The following is an 18,922-nucleotide window of genomic DNA, read 5'->3' as shown; positions in this document are numbered from 1 at the left end:
AGAACAAGGGAGGTGGGCATACGACCCACTCTCTACATATTCCAGAGGGAAGCAAAAAAACAGTAATCACCCGGGAGATAAGTGAGCTGTAAACATTCTTCCCTGACCCCTCTCAACAAGGCGATCGAGCAAGCTCCTGGAGTATGTTTGTCTACCGGCTAAGAACATTTATAGAGCAATAAATAACATTAAATTACATTTCAGAGTGAGAGAGGCTAAAAGCATCATAGGAGAGAGAACATTCTACGGACATGCTACATCATCCACAGCAGACACAGCTCCAGGGAGGCTGCTGACCCTCCGCTGACCCTCTACCCACCGGAGACCTGCTGCGTGAGCGCCGGCTTCTGGGTGTGGTCGATGTGCCAGCCCACCAGGATGTCCACGGTGTCCTGAAACAGGACAGAGGACAGGTCAGCGGGGACACGCTGGTCTGACGGGCCGGCGGAGCGAGAGACAGGAGGAGGGAGGGGGGACAGGAGGAGGGAGGGAGGGATAGGAGGAGGGAGGGAGGGAGTGAGGGACAGGAGGAGGGAGGGAGGGAGGGAGGAGGGAGGGAGGGATAGGAGGAGGGAGGGAGGGAGGGAGGGACAGGAGGAGGGAGGGAGGGAGGGAGGAGGGAGGGAGGGAGGGATAGGAGGAGGGAGGGAGGGAGGGAGGAGGGAGGGAGGGATAGGAGGAGGGAGGGAGGGAGTGAGGGACAGGAGGAGGGAGGGGGGACAGGAGGAGGGAGGGAGGGATAGGAGGAGGGAGGGAGGGAGTGAGGGACAGGAGGAGGGAGGGAGGGAGGGAGGGAGGAGGGAGGGAGGGATAGGAGGAGGGAGGGAGGGAGGGAGGGACAGGAGGAGGGAGGGAGGGATAGGAGGAGGGAGGGAGGGACAGGAGGAGGGAGGGAGGGAGGGACAGGAGGAGGGAGGGAGGGAGGGATAGGAGGAGGGAGGGAGGGAGGGACATGAGGGAGGACAGGAGGAGGGAGGGAGGGAGTGAGGGAGGGACAGGAGGAGGGAGGGAGGGAGTGAGGGAGGGACAGGAGGGAGGGAGGGAGGGACATGAGGGAGGACAGGAGGAGGGAGGGAGGGAGTGAGGGAGGGACAGGAGGAGGGAGGGAGGGAGTGAGGGAGGGACAGGAGGGAGTGAGGGAGGGACATGAGGGAGGACAGGAGGAGGGAGGGAGGGAGTGAGGGAGGGACAGGAGGAGGGAGGGAGGGAGAGAGGGACAGGAGGGAGGGACAGGAGGAGGGAGGGAGGGACAGGAGGGAGGGACAGGAGGAGGGAGGGAAGGAGGGAGGGAGGGAGGGAGTGAGGGAGGGAGGGAGTGAGGGAGGGACAGGAGGGAGGGACAGGAGGAGGGAGGGAGGGAGTGAGGGAGGGACAGGAGGGAGGACAGGAGGAGGGAGGGAAGGAGGGAGGGAGGGACAGGAGGGAGGGACAGGAGGAGGGAGGGAGGGAGTGAGGGAGGGACAGGAGGGAGGACAGGAGGAGGGAGGGAGGGAGTGAGGGAGGGACAGGAGGGAGGACAGGAGGAGGGAGGGAGGGAGTGAGGGAGGGACAGGAGGGCGGGACGGGAGGAGGGAGGGAGGTGTCAGGAAGACAAGAGCACAGGTGTGGATGAGGAGAGGAAGAGAGGAGGAGGAGGAGGGATGGAAGGGAACAACGCGCGCCTCATCTCCAGGACCCCCCGTGATGCTGAAGCATGTGTGTGTGTGTCTGTCTGAGCGTGTGCATGTGTGCGTGCATGTGTGTGTGTCTGTCTGAGCGTGTGCATGTGTGTGTGTGTGTGTGTGCGTCCCGCTCACTCTGAAGTTGGTGCTGAAGACGTGTGGGTAGCCGCGGGCCACCTGCAGGATGCACCTGACGCTCTGACACAGCAGCTCCGGCGTGTCCAGGTTCTCCAGGATCGACTGCAGGCTGCTCATCACTAGCTGGACACAAAATGGCCGCCGCAGGTGGGCCCGGTTACAAACGAGAGCGACGCGGTCCGTGGCTAGCTGACAGAGCAACCACGCGCTGGCACAGAGCGGCCGCCACAGGTACCGACGCAGACTGGCTCTACTAGCAAAGTGTTGCCCCATCAGTCCATCTTCATCTAACTAACGACACGCACCCGTTAAACCCCTCCGGACCGGTTCAGAGGCCTGGCCCCTGGGGACGGACGGGGTTAGGGTTAGGGTTACCTGCATGACGGGGGAGAAGGCCTTCCTCTCGCCGGCCGCCTCCAGGCCGCGGTGCGCCGCCAGCAGGTAGAGCAGCTTGACCTCGTCGCGGCCGCAGGTGCTGAACTTGAGGAAGAGCCACTTGAAGATGCGCTCGGCCTCGTAGCTCAGCGAGGCGCACAGCAGGCCCAGGCACCATGACGCCTCCTGACGAAGCTCCCACAGCAGCTTGCTGCTACACGCCAGGAGAGGAGGGAGGGAGAGGAGGGAGGAGGGAAGGGAGGGAGGGAGAGGAGGGAGGAGGGAAGGGAGGGAGAGGAGGAAAGGGAGGGCCAAAGAGCATGAGGGAAAGAGAAAGGAAGAGGAAACAAGGGGAGAGTAAGACATGGAGGTGTGAGGACGGGGAGGGAGGAGGGGAGATGAAGGGGGAGGACGGGGAGGGAGGAGGGGAGATGAAGGGGAGGATGGGGAGGGAGAGGAGGGGAGATGAAGGGGAGGACGGGGGGGGAGAGGAGGGGAGATGGAGGGGGAGGGAGAGGAAGGGGAGGGAGAGGAGGGGAGGATGGGGAGGGAGAGGAGGGGAGATGAAGACCGTTTTGAACACTCTGAACATGTCTCCTTCCTTCCTGGTGATCTGGTATCTAATCCCAGGCGGCTGGGTGGGGAGAGCAGGACGGTTCCCCAAGGCAGGGAGGAGAGCAGGACGGTTCCCCATGGCAGGGAGGAGAGCAGGACGGTTCCCCAAGGCAGGGAGGAGAGCAGGACGGTTCCCCATGGCAGGGAGGAGAGCAGGACGGTTCCCCAAGGCAGGGAGAAGAACAGGACGGTTCCCCAAGGCAGGGAGAAGAACAGGACGGTTCCCCATGGCAGGGAGGAGAGCAGGACGGTTCCCCATGGCAGGGAGGAGAGCAGGACGGTTCCCCATGGCAGGGAGGAGAGCAGGACGGTTCCCCATGGCAGGGAGGAGAGCAGGACGGTTCCCCATGGCAGGGAGGAGAGCAGGACGGTTCCCCATGGCAGGGAGAAGAACAGGACGGTTCCCCATGGCAGGGAGGAGAACAGGACGGTTCCCCATGGCAGGGAGGAGAACAGGACGGTTCCCCATGGCAGGGAGGAGAACAGGACGGTTCCCCAAGGCAGGGAGAAGAACAGGACGGTTCCCCAAGGCAGGGAGGAGAGCAGGACGGTTCCCCATGGCAGGGAGGAGAGCAGGACGGTTCCCCATGGCAGGGAGGAGAGCGCAGGCCCTCGTCTGTCTGAGGTATCAGGAGCTTCCACTTACCTTTCGTTCAATATGTCATTGAGGGTGCTCAAGATGGTGTCCAGCTGTTTCACCAGGGCCTGCGAGGGGAGAGAGGGACGGAACTACGTCAGGGTGCGCAATCCAACAGGACGCATGCAGAGGCAGCTGCAGCTTCTGAGGATGGTGAGTGTGTGTGCGTGTGTGTGTGTGTGTGTTTACTGCTCCTTTAAGACACAAAACCACAGATAAAAGCCCCAACTCCACAAGAGGAGGACGCTGGGTCAGATTCAATCGTGTCAGCAGATATTATATAACAGCGAGTAGAGAAGTAGAAATAGGGAAATGTGAATTGCCTCAATTCAAAGATTGAGCGAGTGACGGAGGGAGGGGAGGAACTGACCACTTTGTTGTCCGAGTGGGCGATGAAGTCCCTCAGCTGTTTGAGGGTGGCCAGCCTGCGCTCGCGGTCATCCTCACGGGCCGCCCGGCGCAGGAGGTTACCCAGACGAGACTCTTCAGAGTGAGCCATCCCTACACACACACACACACACACACACACACACACGGAGCATCGTAACTGAGTGCAGCCCGTCCAAGTTCTGTACAAGAATGAGAACGAGGGATCTTAAAAACAAGACGATCGTTCGATCCGGTCTGATGAGTGCCGACACTCCGAACCAGCAGAGATGACGGGTACAGTGGACGTTTGCCAGCAATGCTTTTATAAATGATCATAAACCAATGATAGTTACGCTTTGAAGACAGAGATGGCCAGCCAACATTATCATAAAGAATTCAATGATGAGTGTCATAACTATCGCCTGTAATAAATCTCAGAGCGGAATGGTAAACAGTGTCGAGGGGTTTCAATGTTGTCACAGAGGCATGTCTATAAATTGTGTCACAGTAGTCCAATACTGACGAGAAGACAAGCTTGGACAATTCTCTTCCTACAGAACATAGGGAAGCTGGAACGGTTTCTGTATAGGAAGCTGATTTTTTTGTCTTAGTTTGCAAGCTCGAGTGTTGACATGAAACTTGAACGAGTTTATCATCCAGCCACACACACACACACACACACACACACATTTACCTTTTCCATGACAGCCAACACTTTGAAGGTAGCCACTAAAGACTGGGTATGCATGTGACCGAGGAGCGGTATTTAAGATATTTGAATGATAAAGCATTAACAGCAGCAGAGACATCAACTTTAGCCCGATGTGCAGAAATGGGCGAAAGATGGATCCCAACATTACTAAGCTTGATAGTGAAAACTAAAGACATGAGCCTGGGCTCAGGAGTGATATGGTGAGCTACTGTAACAGTGGGTTACAGGTTAGTACTGCTAACCCTAACCCTAGTACTGCTAACCCTAACCCTAACCCTAGTACTGCTAACCCTACCCTAACCCTAGTACTGCTAACCCTAACCCTAACCCTAGTACTGCTAACTCTAACCCTAACCCTACTAACCCTAGCCTAACCCTAACCCTAGTACTGCTAACCCTAACCCTAACCCTACTAACCCTAACCCTAACCCTGCTAACCCTAACCCTAACCCTACTGTAGGAAACTAAGCGTCAACTTACCCTGTGTTTTCCTCATGTCCTTAGAAGCTAGAGCACGGTTTCCATGCTGAAAAGGGGTCAAATCTGCGGTCACATCGTTGATCCTCAACTCTTGCCCCAGCGACTTCCAACCAAATGTATTATCACAGAGACCTCCGTCGGCTTCATATCCACCTGTTGGTGATGGAGGAAGAGGAGCCGTTAAAGGACCATTCCACTATACCACACATACAGCACCACACACCTTCCGCCAATATCCATGAAGATATTTAAAACTCATGATTACAAGACCAACAGAAAATGACTACATTCTATCAGGATTATTCAAATAGATATTTCCACCATAACGACAGGTTGCTTGTAAGATGAGAGACACCAGACCCAACGATGCAGATGAGCTAAATGCCGCTATCAAAGGAAACTGGGCGTCCATAAGCCCTCAGCAGAGCCACAGACCCGCTGCACTGACGCAGTCGTTCCTGCAGAGGGAGCCCTGAGCAAGTAGAGTGGATAAATGAGCACACTTTTCAGAAGGTCAACATTTCTGTATTATAAATCCTTTTTTTGATTGGTCTTACGTAATATTGTAATATTTTGATACTGGATTTTTGTGAGCTGTAAACCATAATCAAGATTAAAACATAAGACTTGAAATATTTCACTTCATGTGTAATAAATGTAGAATATATTACAGTTTCACTTTTTGAATGAAAGTACACAGAGCGGCATGGACAGAGCGGCATGGACACAGAGCGGCGTGGACACAGAGCGGCGTGGACACAGAGCGGCATGGACACAGAGCGGCATGGACACAGAGCGGCATGGACACAGAGCGGCATGGACACAGAGCGGCATGGACACAGAGCGGCATGGACACAGAGCGGCATGGACACAGAGCGGCATGGACACAGAGCCGCATGGACACAGAGCGGCATGGACACAGAGCGGCATGGACACAGAGCCGCATGGACACAGAGCCGCATGGACACAGAGCCGCATGGACACAGAGCCGCATGGACACAGAGCCGCATGGACACAGAGCTGCATGGACACAGAGCGGCATGGACACAGAGCAGCATGGACGTTTCAAATGATACCATAACCAAGAAACTCAACCACCTTCAGTAAAGTATGACAATGACTACTATTAACATTGGCAATAAGTACTAAACACAGAATTAGACCAGATGCAGGAGGATCCCCATCTGCTGTGGGTGGAAAGCTCTCGAGTTTCAAATGAGGTACTTGTGGGCAGACCTGGTGTTTTCCTGACAGCATGCTGGAAGTTGTAGTTTTCTCTTTCCCTTCCTCAGAAACCCAACTCTCAGCGAGAGGGGGGTCAAAGGGCACATGAACCACTCACAACACGGCAACGCTACACATGAACCACTCACAACACGGCAACGCTACACATGAACCACTCACAACACGGCAACGCTACACATGAACCACTCACAACACGGCAACGCTACACATGAACCACTCACAACACGGCAACGCTACACATGAACCACTCACAACACGGCAACGCTACACATGAACCACTCACAACACGGCAACGCTACACATGAACCACTCACAACACGGCAACGCTACACATGAACCACTCTCAACACGGCAACGCTACACATGAACCACTCTCAACACGGCAACGCTACACATGAACCACTCACAACACGGCAACGCTACACGTCATCGACTTCTGAGAGGAAAATATACTCTATGGATTGTATGGGTGAAAAGAGGCTCCCTCTCTTGAGTTTGGGCTGGCGTGTTAATAGCGTGACCCGTGTTTGGGCGTGCCCAGGGTTAGGGTTAGGGCGTGTTAATAGTGTGACCCATGTTTGGGCGTGCCCAGGGTTAGGGCGTGTTAATAGTGTGACCCATGTTTGGGCGTGCCCAGGGTTAGGGCGTGTTAATAGTGTGACCCGTGTTTGGGCGTGCCCAGGGTTAGGGTTAGGGCGTGTTAATAGTGTGACCCATGTTTGGGCGTGCCCAGGGTTAGGGCGTGTTAATAGTGTGACCCGTGTTTGGGCGTGCCCAGGGTTAGGGCGTGTTAATAGTGTGACCCGTGTTTGGGCGTGCCCAGGGTTAGGGCGTGTTAATAGTGTGACCCGTGTTTGGGCGTGCCCAGGGTTAGGGTTAGGGCGTGTTAATAGTGGGACCCGTGTTTGGGCGTGCCCAGGGTTAGGGTTAGGGCGTGTTAATAGTGTGACCCGTGTTTGGGCGTGCCCAGGGTTAGGGTTAGGGCGTGTTAATAGTGGGACCCGTGTTTGGGCGTGCCCAGGGTTAGGGTTAGGGCGTGTTAATAGTGGGACCCGTGTTTGGGCGTGCCCACGGGACAGACCCTGTTCTGACCAGCGACGCTGGCCGGGCGGTATTGATACTGGGGGAGTTCAACCGACAACTCGCTACCTACACAGGACTCAGTTTAACTCTCACTCCACATCCAGAGGGCATCCGGGTCATGGCACCAATGTAACCCATACATTTCGGCATGCCCGGGGTGGGATTCGAACCCGGGTCTTCCGCGGGACAGACTCTTTTAACCAGCTACGCTGATGAAAAGCTAGCTCTTCACTGGCGCGGGGGGAAGATATTTATACTGGGAGAGGGAGTTTTACCAATATCTTGCTACCTACACAGGACTCACTAGGACTGTTTCACTCGGTGACAAGAGCAGAAACTAGAAGAGCGTGGAACACCCACCCCCTTCGTCGAGTGTGTCCACGGACGCGTAGGCATCGCTGTGCAGCAGTGGGGAGCCAGGCTGGTCCGAGGGCACCGCGTCATATACAGCTGCTGGTCCAAGGTCTCTGGAGGCGCTGCACTTCACACCGTCCTGGCTAGCAGACACACTGTCCCCTCTGGAGTGGATGGACGGACACACACACACACACACACACATCCATCAATGAGATCCACCAGGGCTGACGGGCACAGCCATCACACGTATAACCAAAATGCTGACTGAGCTGACTTGAGTTTAATTTAGATGCGATTCATAGCCCTAAAATTTGTCATTTGCATTATCAGTTCACAATCTGACACCCATGTGTCCAGCAAGTCATGTGTAATCAGGCAGGCCATGTGTTGTTGGGATTGGTATGGATGATTAGTACAAGAAACTGGGCAGATTTAGAATTACAATATCATGTTTTGAGCTCTTCCAAATCCAAAATCCCTTTCTTAGCAAGGAGGGTCTTGAAGCTGACAGTTTTTCTGGCCAGCAGGTAACGATAGCAAGTGTCTTCTTGCTAGTCAAGTCGAGAATTAACACATTAATAATTATGTATCCGAGGAAATTGCTTAGTGACCAAATCACCGGCTTGACACTTGCGCCACCAAACAAGGGAGGTGTCGTGCTAGTAACGTGCTAGCAGGCTAACCAGCTACGTTAGCTAGCTAGCACTAGCATACTAGCACTAGCATACTAGCACTAGCATACTAGCACTAGCATAGCTAGACAGGTATCAACATGCCCACAATATCGAGGCAGAAACGGCTAAACATTGGCTAGCGTACGTTTCCCAACCTAGTTAGCTAGCTAGATAATCACAACCTGGATTGGTTTTCTTAGCCGGGTAATAACGTCCCATTCTCTCCGCATTCAACTCACATAAAAGCGACTTCCCAGCACAGGGACAAAGGTGTGAATCCACTTCACACAAAACCGTTAGTGCTAGCTAACTGTAGCTAACTGTAGCTAACGTTAGCTCGCTAACCCCGCGCCATTCACATTCACATGACTGTTAGCTAGCTATTGCTAACCAACAAGCTAACAACAAACATTGCTATCACTCACTATCAAATATGATTAAACTTCGCTAGCTAGGTGGCTATCAGAGGGTGAGCAGGACAGACAACGACATGATTCCTCCACCACGAATAACAGGTTAGATTAATACTGAATATGAGAGGATAGCTCGCTAGAGAGCAGGAGAGTAGCTAGTTAGGGTGCGTTCGTTTGTGGTCAGAGGTGGCAAGTCGCAAGTGGCAAAATACCCACCTCCGACCTGTGTGCATTCAGCTATATACCATTATATCACAGTTACCTAGTTATATCTATATACCATTATATCACAGTTACCTAGTTATATCTATATACCATTATATCAGTTACCTAGTTATATCTATATACCATTATATCACAGTTACCTAGTTATATCTATATACCATTATATCACAGTTACCTAGTTATATCTATATACCATTATATCACAGTTACCTAGTTATATCTATATACCATTATATCACAGTTACCTAGTTATATCTATATACCATTATATCAGTTACCTAGTTATATCTATATACCATTATATCACAGTTACCTAGTTATATCTATATACCATTATATCACAGTTACCTAGTTATATCTATATATCATTATATCACAGTTACCTAGTTATATCTATATACCATTATATCACAGTTACCTAGTTATATCTATATACCATTATATCAGTTACCTAGTTATATCTATATACCATTATATCAGTTACCTAGTTATATCTATATACCATTATATCACAGTTACCTAGTTATATCTATATACCATTATATCACAGTTACCTAGTTATATCTATATACCATTATACCACAGTTACCTAGTTATATCTATATACCATTATATCACAGTTACCTAGTTATATCTATATATCATTATATCACAGTTACCTAGTTATATCTATATACCATTATATCACAGTTACCTAGTTATATCTATATACCATTATATATCAGTTACCTAGTTATATCTATATACCATTATATCACAGTTACCTAGTTATATCTATATACCATTATATATCAGTTACCTAGTTATATCTATATACCATTATATATCAGTTACCTAGTTATATCTATATACCATTATATCACAGTTACCTAGTTATATCTATATACCATTATATCACAGTTACCTAGTTATATCTATATACCATTATATCACAGTTACCTAGTTATATCTATATATCATTATATCACAGTTACCTAGTTATATCTATATACCATTATATCACAGTTACCTAGTTATATCTATATACCATTATATATCAGTTACCTAGTTATATCTATATACCATTATATCACAGTTACCTAGTTATATCTATATACCATTATATATCAGTTACCTAGTTATATCTATATACCATTATATCACAGTTACCTAGTTATATCTATATACCATTATATCACAGTTACCTAGTTATATCTATATACCATTATATCACAGTTACCTAGTTATATCTATATACCATTATATCACAGTTACCTAGTTATATCTATATACCATTATATCACAGTTACCTAGTTATATCTATATACCATTATATCACAGTTATCTAGTTATATCTAGTGCATTCGAGCAACTGGGGGCTGAGAAACATATCCGAATTTGCGACGAGGAAGTGCGAGTTCATGCGGTGTTTTATTTAATCATTCCTAGCAAGTCGCAATTTGCCACCTTATATTCTATATATCAAATTTGCATTTGATATATAGATATAAACTAACGCACCGTAACTATCAGTTATAAACGAACGCACCATAACTATCAGTTATAAAGGAACGCACCATAACTATCAGTTATAAACGAACGCACCATAACTATCAGTTATAAACGAACGCACCGTAACTATCAGTTATAAACGAACGCACCGTAACTATCAGTTATAAACGAACGCACCGTAACTATCAGTTATAAACGAACGCACCGTAACTATCAGTTATAAACGAACGCACCGTAACTATCAGTTATAAACGAACGCACCGTAACTATCAGTTATAAACGAACGCACCGTAACTATCAGTTATAAACGAACGCACCGTAACTATCAGTTATAAACGAACGCACCGTAACTATCAGTTATAAACGAACGCACCGTAACTATCAGTTATAAACGAACGCACCGTAACTATCAGTTATAAACGAACGCACCGTAACTATCAGTTATAAACGAACGCACCATAACTATCAGTTATAAACGAACGCACCATAACTATCAGTTATAAACGAACGCACCATAACTATCAGTTATAAACGAACGCACCATAACTATCAGTTATAAACGAACGCACCATAACTATCAGTTACAAACGAACGCACCATAACTATCAGTTACAAACGAACGCACCGTAACTATCAGTTATAAACGAACGCACCGTAACTATCAGTTATAAACGAACGCACCATAACTATCAGTTATAAACGAACGCACCATAACTATGTTATAAACGAACGCACCCTAACTATCAGTTATAAACGAACGCACCATAACTATCAGTTATAAACGAACGCACCCTAACCGACCGTTATCTTGCTAGCACGAGCTGTTAGCACGAGCTAAGCTAAGCTATCAGGAGTCTCGAGCACGAGGAAATCAGTGGTGGAGCACTGCTCGTGCTACCTAGAGTAGCTTTGGAAGTTCATATTAATCACTGTGTTGATTTGGAATAACAACATTTCTATTTGGTGACGAGCTGAGATATCTCATAGCATCCACGTGTGGTGTGAGAGTCACTAGCTAAATAAAGAAGCCGAGCTTTGGTGTCTATTTTCTTGGTCTCTCCGACGGCGCGATACCAACCTGGGCTGCCACTCACTCCAGGTTCGCTGCAGTCTGCTAAGCCGAGACCCGGTGGCTTTACGGCTCATTACCTTTGCGAGAACAGCATGACCCCGCTCTTAACGGGGAGTATAATCCGTGTACTATCTTTTATTCTTCCGTGTGTGTTTGGATTACGTCCATGAATGGGTCGTCTAGCTTGTTTCTGGTTGTGTTTGTGTCGGCCTGCTTTTTTTTCTTCTTCTTCTTCTTCGGTTCTAGTGTTGAAAGCGCGGTTGATGTCGTCGATCTTTATAGCAGCGCCACCTGTCGGGCGACAGAGAGCACTGCATGTAGCAAGGGTTAAAGCAGTGGTTCTTCACCTTGTTGGAGGTACTGAACCCCACCAGTTTCATATGCGCATTCACCGAACCCTTCTTAATCGGGAAAATAAAATATGATTTTTTCAAATTCAAAACATAGGTATATATTTTACTGGTGCACAAAATGAACCGTGCATCAACATCACTGTGTTCAAAGAACAAAACCATCAAAACATGATTTTCACACAAAAACAAAAACATAATAATGAATATTTACTGCAAATCAGTGTGACTTCTGCTGTTGCCAATGATGGCCAAGCGGGGCGTGTCATCACGAATCATATGAGTCGGGTGTGTGTCTTGACCTCCGCCGAACCCCTCAGACTGACTCACCGAACCCCTGGGGTTCGATCGAACCCAGGTTAAGAACCACTGGGTTAAAGGCATGAGCAACAGGTTTGTTCAAATACAAAACTGACCCTCAATGAAGGGTTAATGTGGTGGGCGAATACTGCTGTCGACCGTCATGCTGCCTCGATTTTTTTGCCTTTGAATTCCCTATTTTGTTCCGTTGTTGGATTCGTGAGCGAGTTGTTTTTTTTGCGCATCGCCCAGGATGGGCGGTTGCCAAGCGACAGCATCCCGAGTGGGAGAGGAGAGGATGGGGAGAGGAGAGGAGAGGAGAGGAGAGGAGAGGAGAGGAGAGGAGAGGAGAGGAGAGGAGAGGAGAGGAGAGGAGAGGAGAGGAGAGGAGAGGAGAGGAGAGGAGAGGAGAGGAGAGGAGAGGAGAGGAGAGGAGAGGAGAGGAGAGGAGAGGAGAGGGAGCTGGTAGAGAGCCATTGCATGCATGCGCAGGATATATTATAGATACATGTCTTGCAATAAGCATCTGACTGTAAGTGGATATCTTAATAGTTTACTGGAGCAGTGTAAGTGTGTCTCATGCAGGGTTTAAATTTGCCACGCCTACTTGCTCTGAATCGTGCAGCCGTCCGAGTCAATGCCACACAAATCAGTTCATCTTTCTCTATGAGCCGTATTGGCTGTCCATCGAAGCCAATGATGACATCTGCTTCAACTTCAGACAGAAGAAGGCATTTCTCCTCTCATAAACTGAAAAATGTGTTTGCATACTGTAACTAGACCTATGGTGAAATTCACATGGCCCAAACAATAACCACTGAATAATTCCCAAAACATACAGTACATCTCTCCGATGAAATAAATAAGCTTCTGCATGTTGGTAAACACATCCGAGGTGGCTCTCTTGGGAGTAGGTTTATAACTCAGCTGTAATTGTAAATGTCAATGGTCTAGGTTTGTTATCATTTTCAATAGCACATCATGCCACACCCAGACATTGTGCTAACTAACTTTATCACAAGATGGCAGCATGGAGCAAAGACTCGGCTTTAAGTCCACTTTAACTCTACAATAGGATATTTTATTTTCTCTTTGGTCTTTAGTGATGGCACAGAGCTGACACTTTGCAACTGAAACCTTTGCTCTCTCTCTCTCTCTCTCTCTGTCTCTGTCTGTCTGTCTCTCAGACTTTCTTGCTCTCTCTCTCTCTCTCTCTCTCTCTCTGTCTCTGTCTGTCTGTCTCTCAGACTTTCTTGCTCTGTCTCTCCTTGGCCTCCACTTTACCCCCACGTACACATTATGTTGCTAGGGAACAGTGTAGCACAATAAACAGTGGTGAAGTCAAGCTGCCTGTGTGATAGTGAGGGGCGTGGCCTGAGCGGAGCGATGAGGACAGAGAACAGGCAACACCATTTCAGGGTTGTTTCTGCTGGCCGTGCTGAATGTAACTATGGTTTGGCAAGACCTGGGTGAAAATACTTTAAAATACTGAAGCGCTTGCTTGAGTCTGCCTGGAATGTCAGTCATTTTGTCATTTTGTGAAACAGAAAAAATGACAGTCATTTTTTTTTTGGAACAGCCCACTTGTTTCATTGTGCCAGAAAAAACAAGCATGCACAAATGTCAAGAAAGCCAAATCCAAACTGCCCCCAAGGAGGCTAAGGAGGTCTGGTGTTGCCAACATGGACATGGCAACAATCTATTCTGAGTATGTCCGCCCCACACTGAAGTATGTCCACCCCACACTGAAGTATGTCCGCCCCACACTGAAGTATGTCCACCCCACACTGAAGTATGTCCACCCCACACTGAAGTATGCCTGCCCCACACTGAAGTATGCCCGCCCCACACTGAAGTATGTCCACCCCACACTGAAGTATGTCCACCCCACACTGAAGTATGTCCGCCCCTCACTGAAGTATGTCCATCCCACACTGAAGTATGTCCATCCCACACTGAAGTATGTCCACCCCACACTGAAGTATGTCCGCCCCACACTGAAGTATGCCCGCCCCACACTGAAGTATGTCCACCCCACACTGAAGTATGTCCACCCCACACTGAAGTATGCCTGCCCCACACTGAAGTATGTCCACCCCACACTGAAGTATGTCCACCCCACACTGAAGTATGTCCACCCCACACTGAAGTATGTCCACCCCACACTGAAGTATGCCTGCCCCACACTGAAGTATGCCTGCCCCACACTGAAGTATGTCCACCCCACACTGAAGTATGTCCACCCCACACTGAAGTATGTCCACCCCACACTGAAGTATGCCTGCCCCACACTGAAGTATGTCCGCCCCACACTGAAGTATGTCCGCCCAGTGAGGCAGAACAGGACAGAAGCCATGTCCCAACAGATGAAATCGTCCCAAAGCGTGCCTACCGAATCCTAATAGGCAGGGCATATCATACCACCAGGACGCTCTCCACACCCTCCATAAGAGAAGAACTACGCTGTGTAGGGACTTTGCACTGAGGCCCCTGAACTGCCCCTTCAGGAACTGCCCCCCCCCCACTAGAGCCCAGGGGTCCGGCCGGCACACCAGACATGGTGCACACCAAGGTTATTATAGTTAACGAAAACTAACTAAAAAACGAAAACTAGGTGTGAAAAAACATTTTAGTAAACTGAAATAAAAATAAAAACTAGGCCATACAAAAAAACGATAACTAACTAAAACTGTATTGTGTGTTTACAAAACTAACTAAAATAAACAAAAATTATTGAGAAAATGTCCTTAGTTTTAGTCTTTTTCATTTCATACATAAGCCTAGTATTTTGGGTGGATATGAAATCTATCCTCCATTTTTCTTTAGCTGTGTCCTGCGCAGGAGTAACCTGACGTGCGCCAGATGGTTTGTTTCACACAGAATTAAACAACGTGAGCTCACGAGATCAGGATGGTCTCACGAGGCTAGCGCAGAAAAAAAAAACTAAAACTAATACTGAAACTAATAAAAACTAAACTAAAACTAAGCATTTTCAAAAAATAAAAACTAAACTAAACTAGCAAACCTGCTTGAAAAATAATCAAAACTAAACTGAAATTGAAAACAAAAAGTTAAAACGATATAAAAATAAAAACTAATGAAAAAAGCAAAACTATTATAACCTTGCACACCCACAGAACCCCAAAACACGAACTGAGATACAGGATGTCACCCATCCCCTTCTTCACTAGGATTTTAAATGAAAACTTTTAAAATTATATAATGTTCAGTGTGCATTGTTGTTGTGTGTGTAGGTTGAGGTATACACCTGTTTATTGTGTATATTGAGTATATTGTAAATGCTCATGCATTTTGGTTCGCAACCAGTTGCCATATGAGTATTGCATAAAAACTTTGACACTGTGAAATTTAATAACCCAGCAAACACGCAACGTCAGGGAAACGTTTAGATCATGTCTTAATAACGTCCGTCGGTCCAGAACTCCATTTGTACGTCTGCTGGACCCCTCAATATTCACACGTCTGGCTTGGACCCCTCTAAGACGTCTGTGGACGTGCAGAACAGGTTCAAAATCTGAACGTCTAAAAGAAACTTTCATTCTGGCTCCTAATTGGATGTCTTTGGACGTCCGAAAAAGACAAAAAAGACGTCTAAAAGACATCTTCTAGACGTGTCTTTGCTCAGTGGGAATTGAAATTATTCAAAATACTATTTTTATCCAGGTTTAGTTTGGTGTTGTCCAGTGAGTCAATGAGGCATATTCCATGCCAAATAATGAGCCATAGATTTGCATAGCCTAATATAATTTGTTTTTTCTAACATGGTCAACTAATCACATGCATCCCCACTTTGCTGCTCATTATTTTAGTATGAACAGCTAATAGCTTTATCTCCCAGAGATTAGACAAGCCTTCCAACTGCTTTGTCCTCAGCTGACTGGGCCATGACCGGTCCTGGCCAATAACAGTGAGAGAGCAGCGGAAACCTCGGAGCAGGACCATTAACTGCTAATTCCAGTACAACTCCATTACAAACGGACCTTCGTTTGTCAACGAGCGTCAATTAGTGAGACGGCGTAGTCTAGCACCAGCGCCCGGCTCCCCGCTCTCTGTTGCTATGCAGGACGAGGTGCGAGGCTTGGGCCCCATGTGGTCCTAATGACTGTGTGGACGGGTCATTAATCAGGCGGGCTTGGGGCCGTGCCCTACACTCATTAGCGGCTTGTTTGCAGTTGTTTGACGACAGTCGTTTAGGGCGACAGAAGTGCGGCGTCAAACAGCTCTCAGAAGGTCGAGACCAGGGCCGGCCCAAGGGTTTTGGGGGGCCCTAAACAAAAAGGCTATATGGACCCTCTGTTTCGGATGAAAACCATGTTGGTGGTTATGCACTACTTGTCAACCTTGAGAAAAAAATATTTCTTAGGAAAGACCCCCTACCCTCCGGGGACCCCACTAGAGAATCCCTGCCTTCACCCCCAAAGCTCACTGGAATTCTCCCAGGGTCGGTCCTTATTATTGGTGAACATGTGAAGGAAGATCAGGGGAAATGAGGGAGGGAGCAGAGAAGAATAAAAAGAATATCCATCCATCTTCATCCGCTTATCCGGGGTCGGGTCGCGGAGGCAGCAGCTCCAGCAGGGGGCCCCAGACATCCCTTTCCCTAGCAGCATCAACCAGCTCTGCCTGGGGAATCTTTAGCCTCTTACAGGCCAGTGCGGAGATGTAGTCCCGCCACCTAGTCCTGGGTCTACCCCGCGGCCTCCTCCCAGCCGGACACGCCTGGAACACCTCCCTAGGGAGGCGCCCAGGAGGCATCCTCACTAGATGCCCGAACAACCTCAACTGGCTCCTTTCGACGCAAAGGAGCAGCGGCTCTACTCCGAGTCTCTCCCGGATGACTGAACTTCTCACCCGATCCCTCAGGGAGACCCCAGCCACCCTCCGGAGAAAACTCATTTGTATCCGTGATCTCGTTCTTTCGGTCATGACTTAGTAATAAAAAGAATATGAGAAAGATAAATACATTGATCAAGGGAGATTTCATCAGGTGGTCCACAGACAGGCCTCCCATCTTGGTCTCCAGTCATCCTGGTCCTCCACACACCTGGCCATCTCATCGCTGGTCTCCCCGGTCCTCCACACACCTGGCCATCTCATCGCTGGTCTCCCCTGTCCTCCACACACCTGGCCATCTCATCGCTGGTCTCCCTGGTCCTCCACACACCTGGCCATCTCATCGCTGGTCTCCCTGGTCCTCCACACACCTGGCCATCTCATCGCTGGTCTCCCCCTGTCCTCCACACACCTGGCCATCTCATCGCTGGTCTCCCCTGTCCTCCACACACCTGGCCATCTCATCGCTGGTCTCCCTGGTCCTCCACACACCTGGCCATCTCATCGCTGGTCTCCCTGGTCCTCCACACACCTGGCCATCTCATCGCTGGTCTCCCTGGTCCTCCACACACCTGGCCATCTCATCGCTGGTCTCCCTGGTCCTCCACACACCTGGCCATCTCATCGCTGGTCTCCCCCTGTCCTCCACACACCTGGCCATCTCATCGCTGGTCTCCCCTGTCCTCCACACACCTGGCCATCTCATCGCTGGTCTCCCTGGTCCTCCACACACCTGGCCATCTCATCGCTGGTCTCCCTGGTCCTCCACACACCTGGCCATCTCATCGCTGGTCTCCCCGGTCCTCCACACACCTGGCCATCTCATCGCTGGTCTCCCTGGTCCTCCACACACCTGGCCATCTCATCGCTGGTCTCCCCTGTCCTCCACACACCTGGCTATCTCATCGCTGGTCTCCCTGGTCCTCCACACACCTGGCCATCTCATCGCTGGTCTCCCCTGGTCCTCCACACACCTGGCCATCTCATCGCTGGTCTCCCTGGTCCTCCACACACCTGGCCATCTCATCGCTGGTCTCCACACACCTGGCCATATCATCGCTGGTCTCCCCTGTCCTCCACACACCTGGCCATCTCATCGCTGGTCTCCCCTGTCCTCCACACACCTGGCCATCTCATCGCTGGTCTCCCTGGTCCTCCACACACCTGGTCATCTCATCGCTGGTCTCCCCTGTCCTCCACACACCTGGCCATCTCATCGCTGGTCTCCCCTGTCCTCCACACACCTGGCCATCTCATCGCTGGTCTCCCCAGTCCCGTCTCCAAGGGCGGGCATTTGGGCGCCAGGTCCGCCCACTGAATCAGCTGGGCCCGCCCTGAATGAAACTCGAAAGACGTACGAAATCTCTGTGATGACGGAATGACCCCGGGCTATTATTACCATATTAGCCAATCCCAGGCAGAGTAGGGCAGATCATTCATTCCGTGCGGCCATTTTTGGTAATGTTAACGACATACAAGTGCAAAAACTTGCATACATGGGATGTATTATTAGTGGATGTCAGAAGATTCAGAAGTAGTGGCGATTGCTCCTATACCCATACAAATCCAAATAAAACTTGATTTGTGCACTTTCTTTCAGTGAAAGAGGGCACGAAAATTGACTTTCAGACTGTTTTTGACTTAAATGCGTCTTGTATTCTGCCATATCGCTTCATTTTCATCCGTGTTTAGCGTTTTGGTAGTGCTCCGTTGCCCCCTACAGTCCTCATGAAAATACAGTCCACGTTACGGTCCGTTGACCGGTCTTACTAGCTCGTTATTCACTTAACATTGTAGGCCAGGTAAAATTATGAAACAACTTGGCATGACTGTCCTGTCAATCACATCACCTATTGGTCAATCACGTTACC

General features: G+C 49.3%; 1 protein-coding gene across 1 annotated transcript in view; it reads right to left on the bottom strand.

Annotated features, from left to right (window-relative positions):
* The window catches only part of smg1 (SMG1 nonsense mediated mRNA decay associated PI3K related kinase), a 61,142-nt gene extending 49,419 nt beyond the window's left edge, over positions 1–11,723 (bottom strand). Inside the window, exons 1-8 of the mRNA XM_084461030.1 lie at positions 11,554–11,723; positions 7,676–7,833; positions 4,988–5,140; positions 3,797–3,927; positions 3,436–3,494; positions 2,175–2,388; positions 1,797–1,922; positions 316–392 (exon numbers count right to left, since the gene is read on the bottom strand). Of these exons, the coding sequence (XP_084317156.1) occupies positions 316–392; positions 1,797–1,922; positions 2,175–2,388; positions 3,436–3,494; positions 3,797–3,927; positions 4,988–5,140; positions 7,676–7,833; positions 11,554–11,621 (986 nt within the window). The 5' untranslated portion in view covers positions 11,622–11,723. The remainder of the gene's footprint in view (positions 1–315; positions 393–1,796; positions 1,923–2,174; positions 2,389–3,435; positions 3,495–3,796; positions 3,928–4,987; positions 5,141–7,675; positions 7,834–11,553) is intronic.
* Between the last annotated feature and the right edge of the window lie 7,199 nt (positions 11,724–18,922).

The sequence above is a fragment of the Borostomias antarcticus genome, assembly GCF_949987555.1.
Source record: "Borostomias antarcticus genome assembly, chromosome: 35".
In the NCBI taxonomy this organism is placed as follows: Eukaryota; Metazoa; Chordata; class Actinopteri; order Stomiiformes; family Stomiidae; genus Borostomias; species Borostomias antarcticus.
The sequence above is the reverse complement of the archived record's forward strand: the minus strand, read 5'-3'. Positions and strand labels throughout refer to the sequence as shown.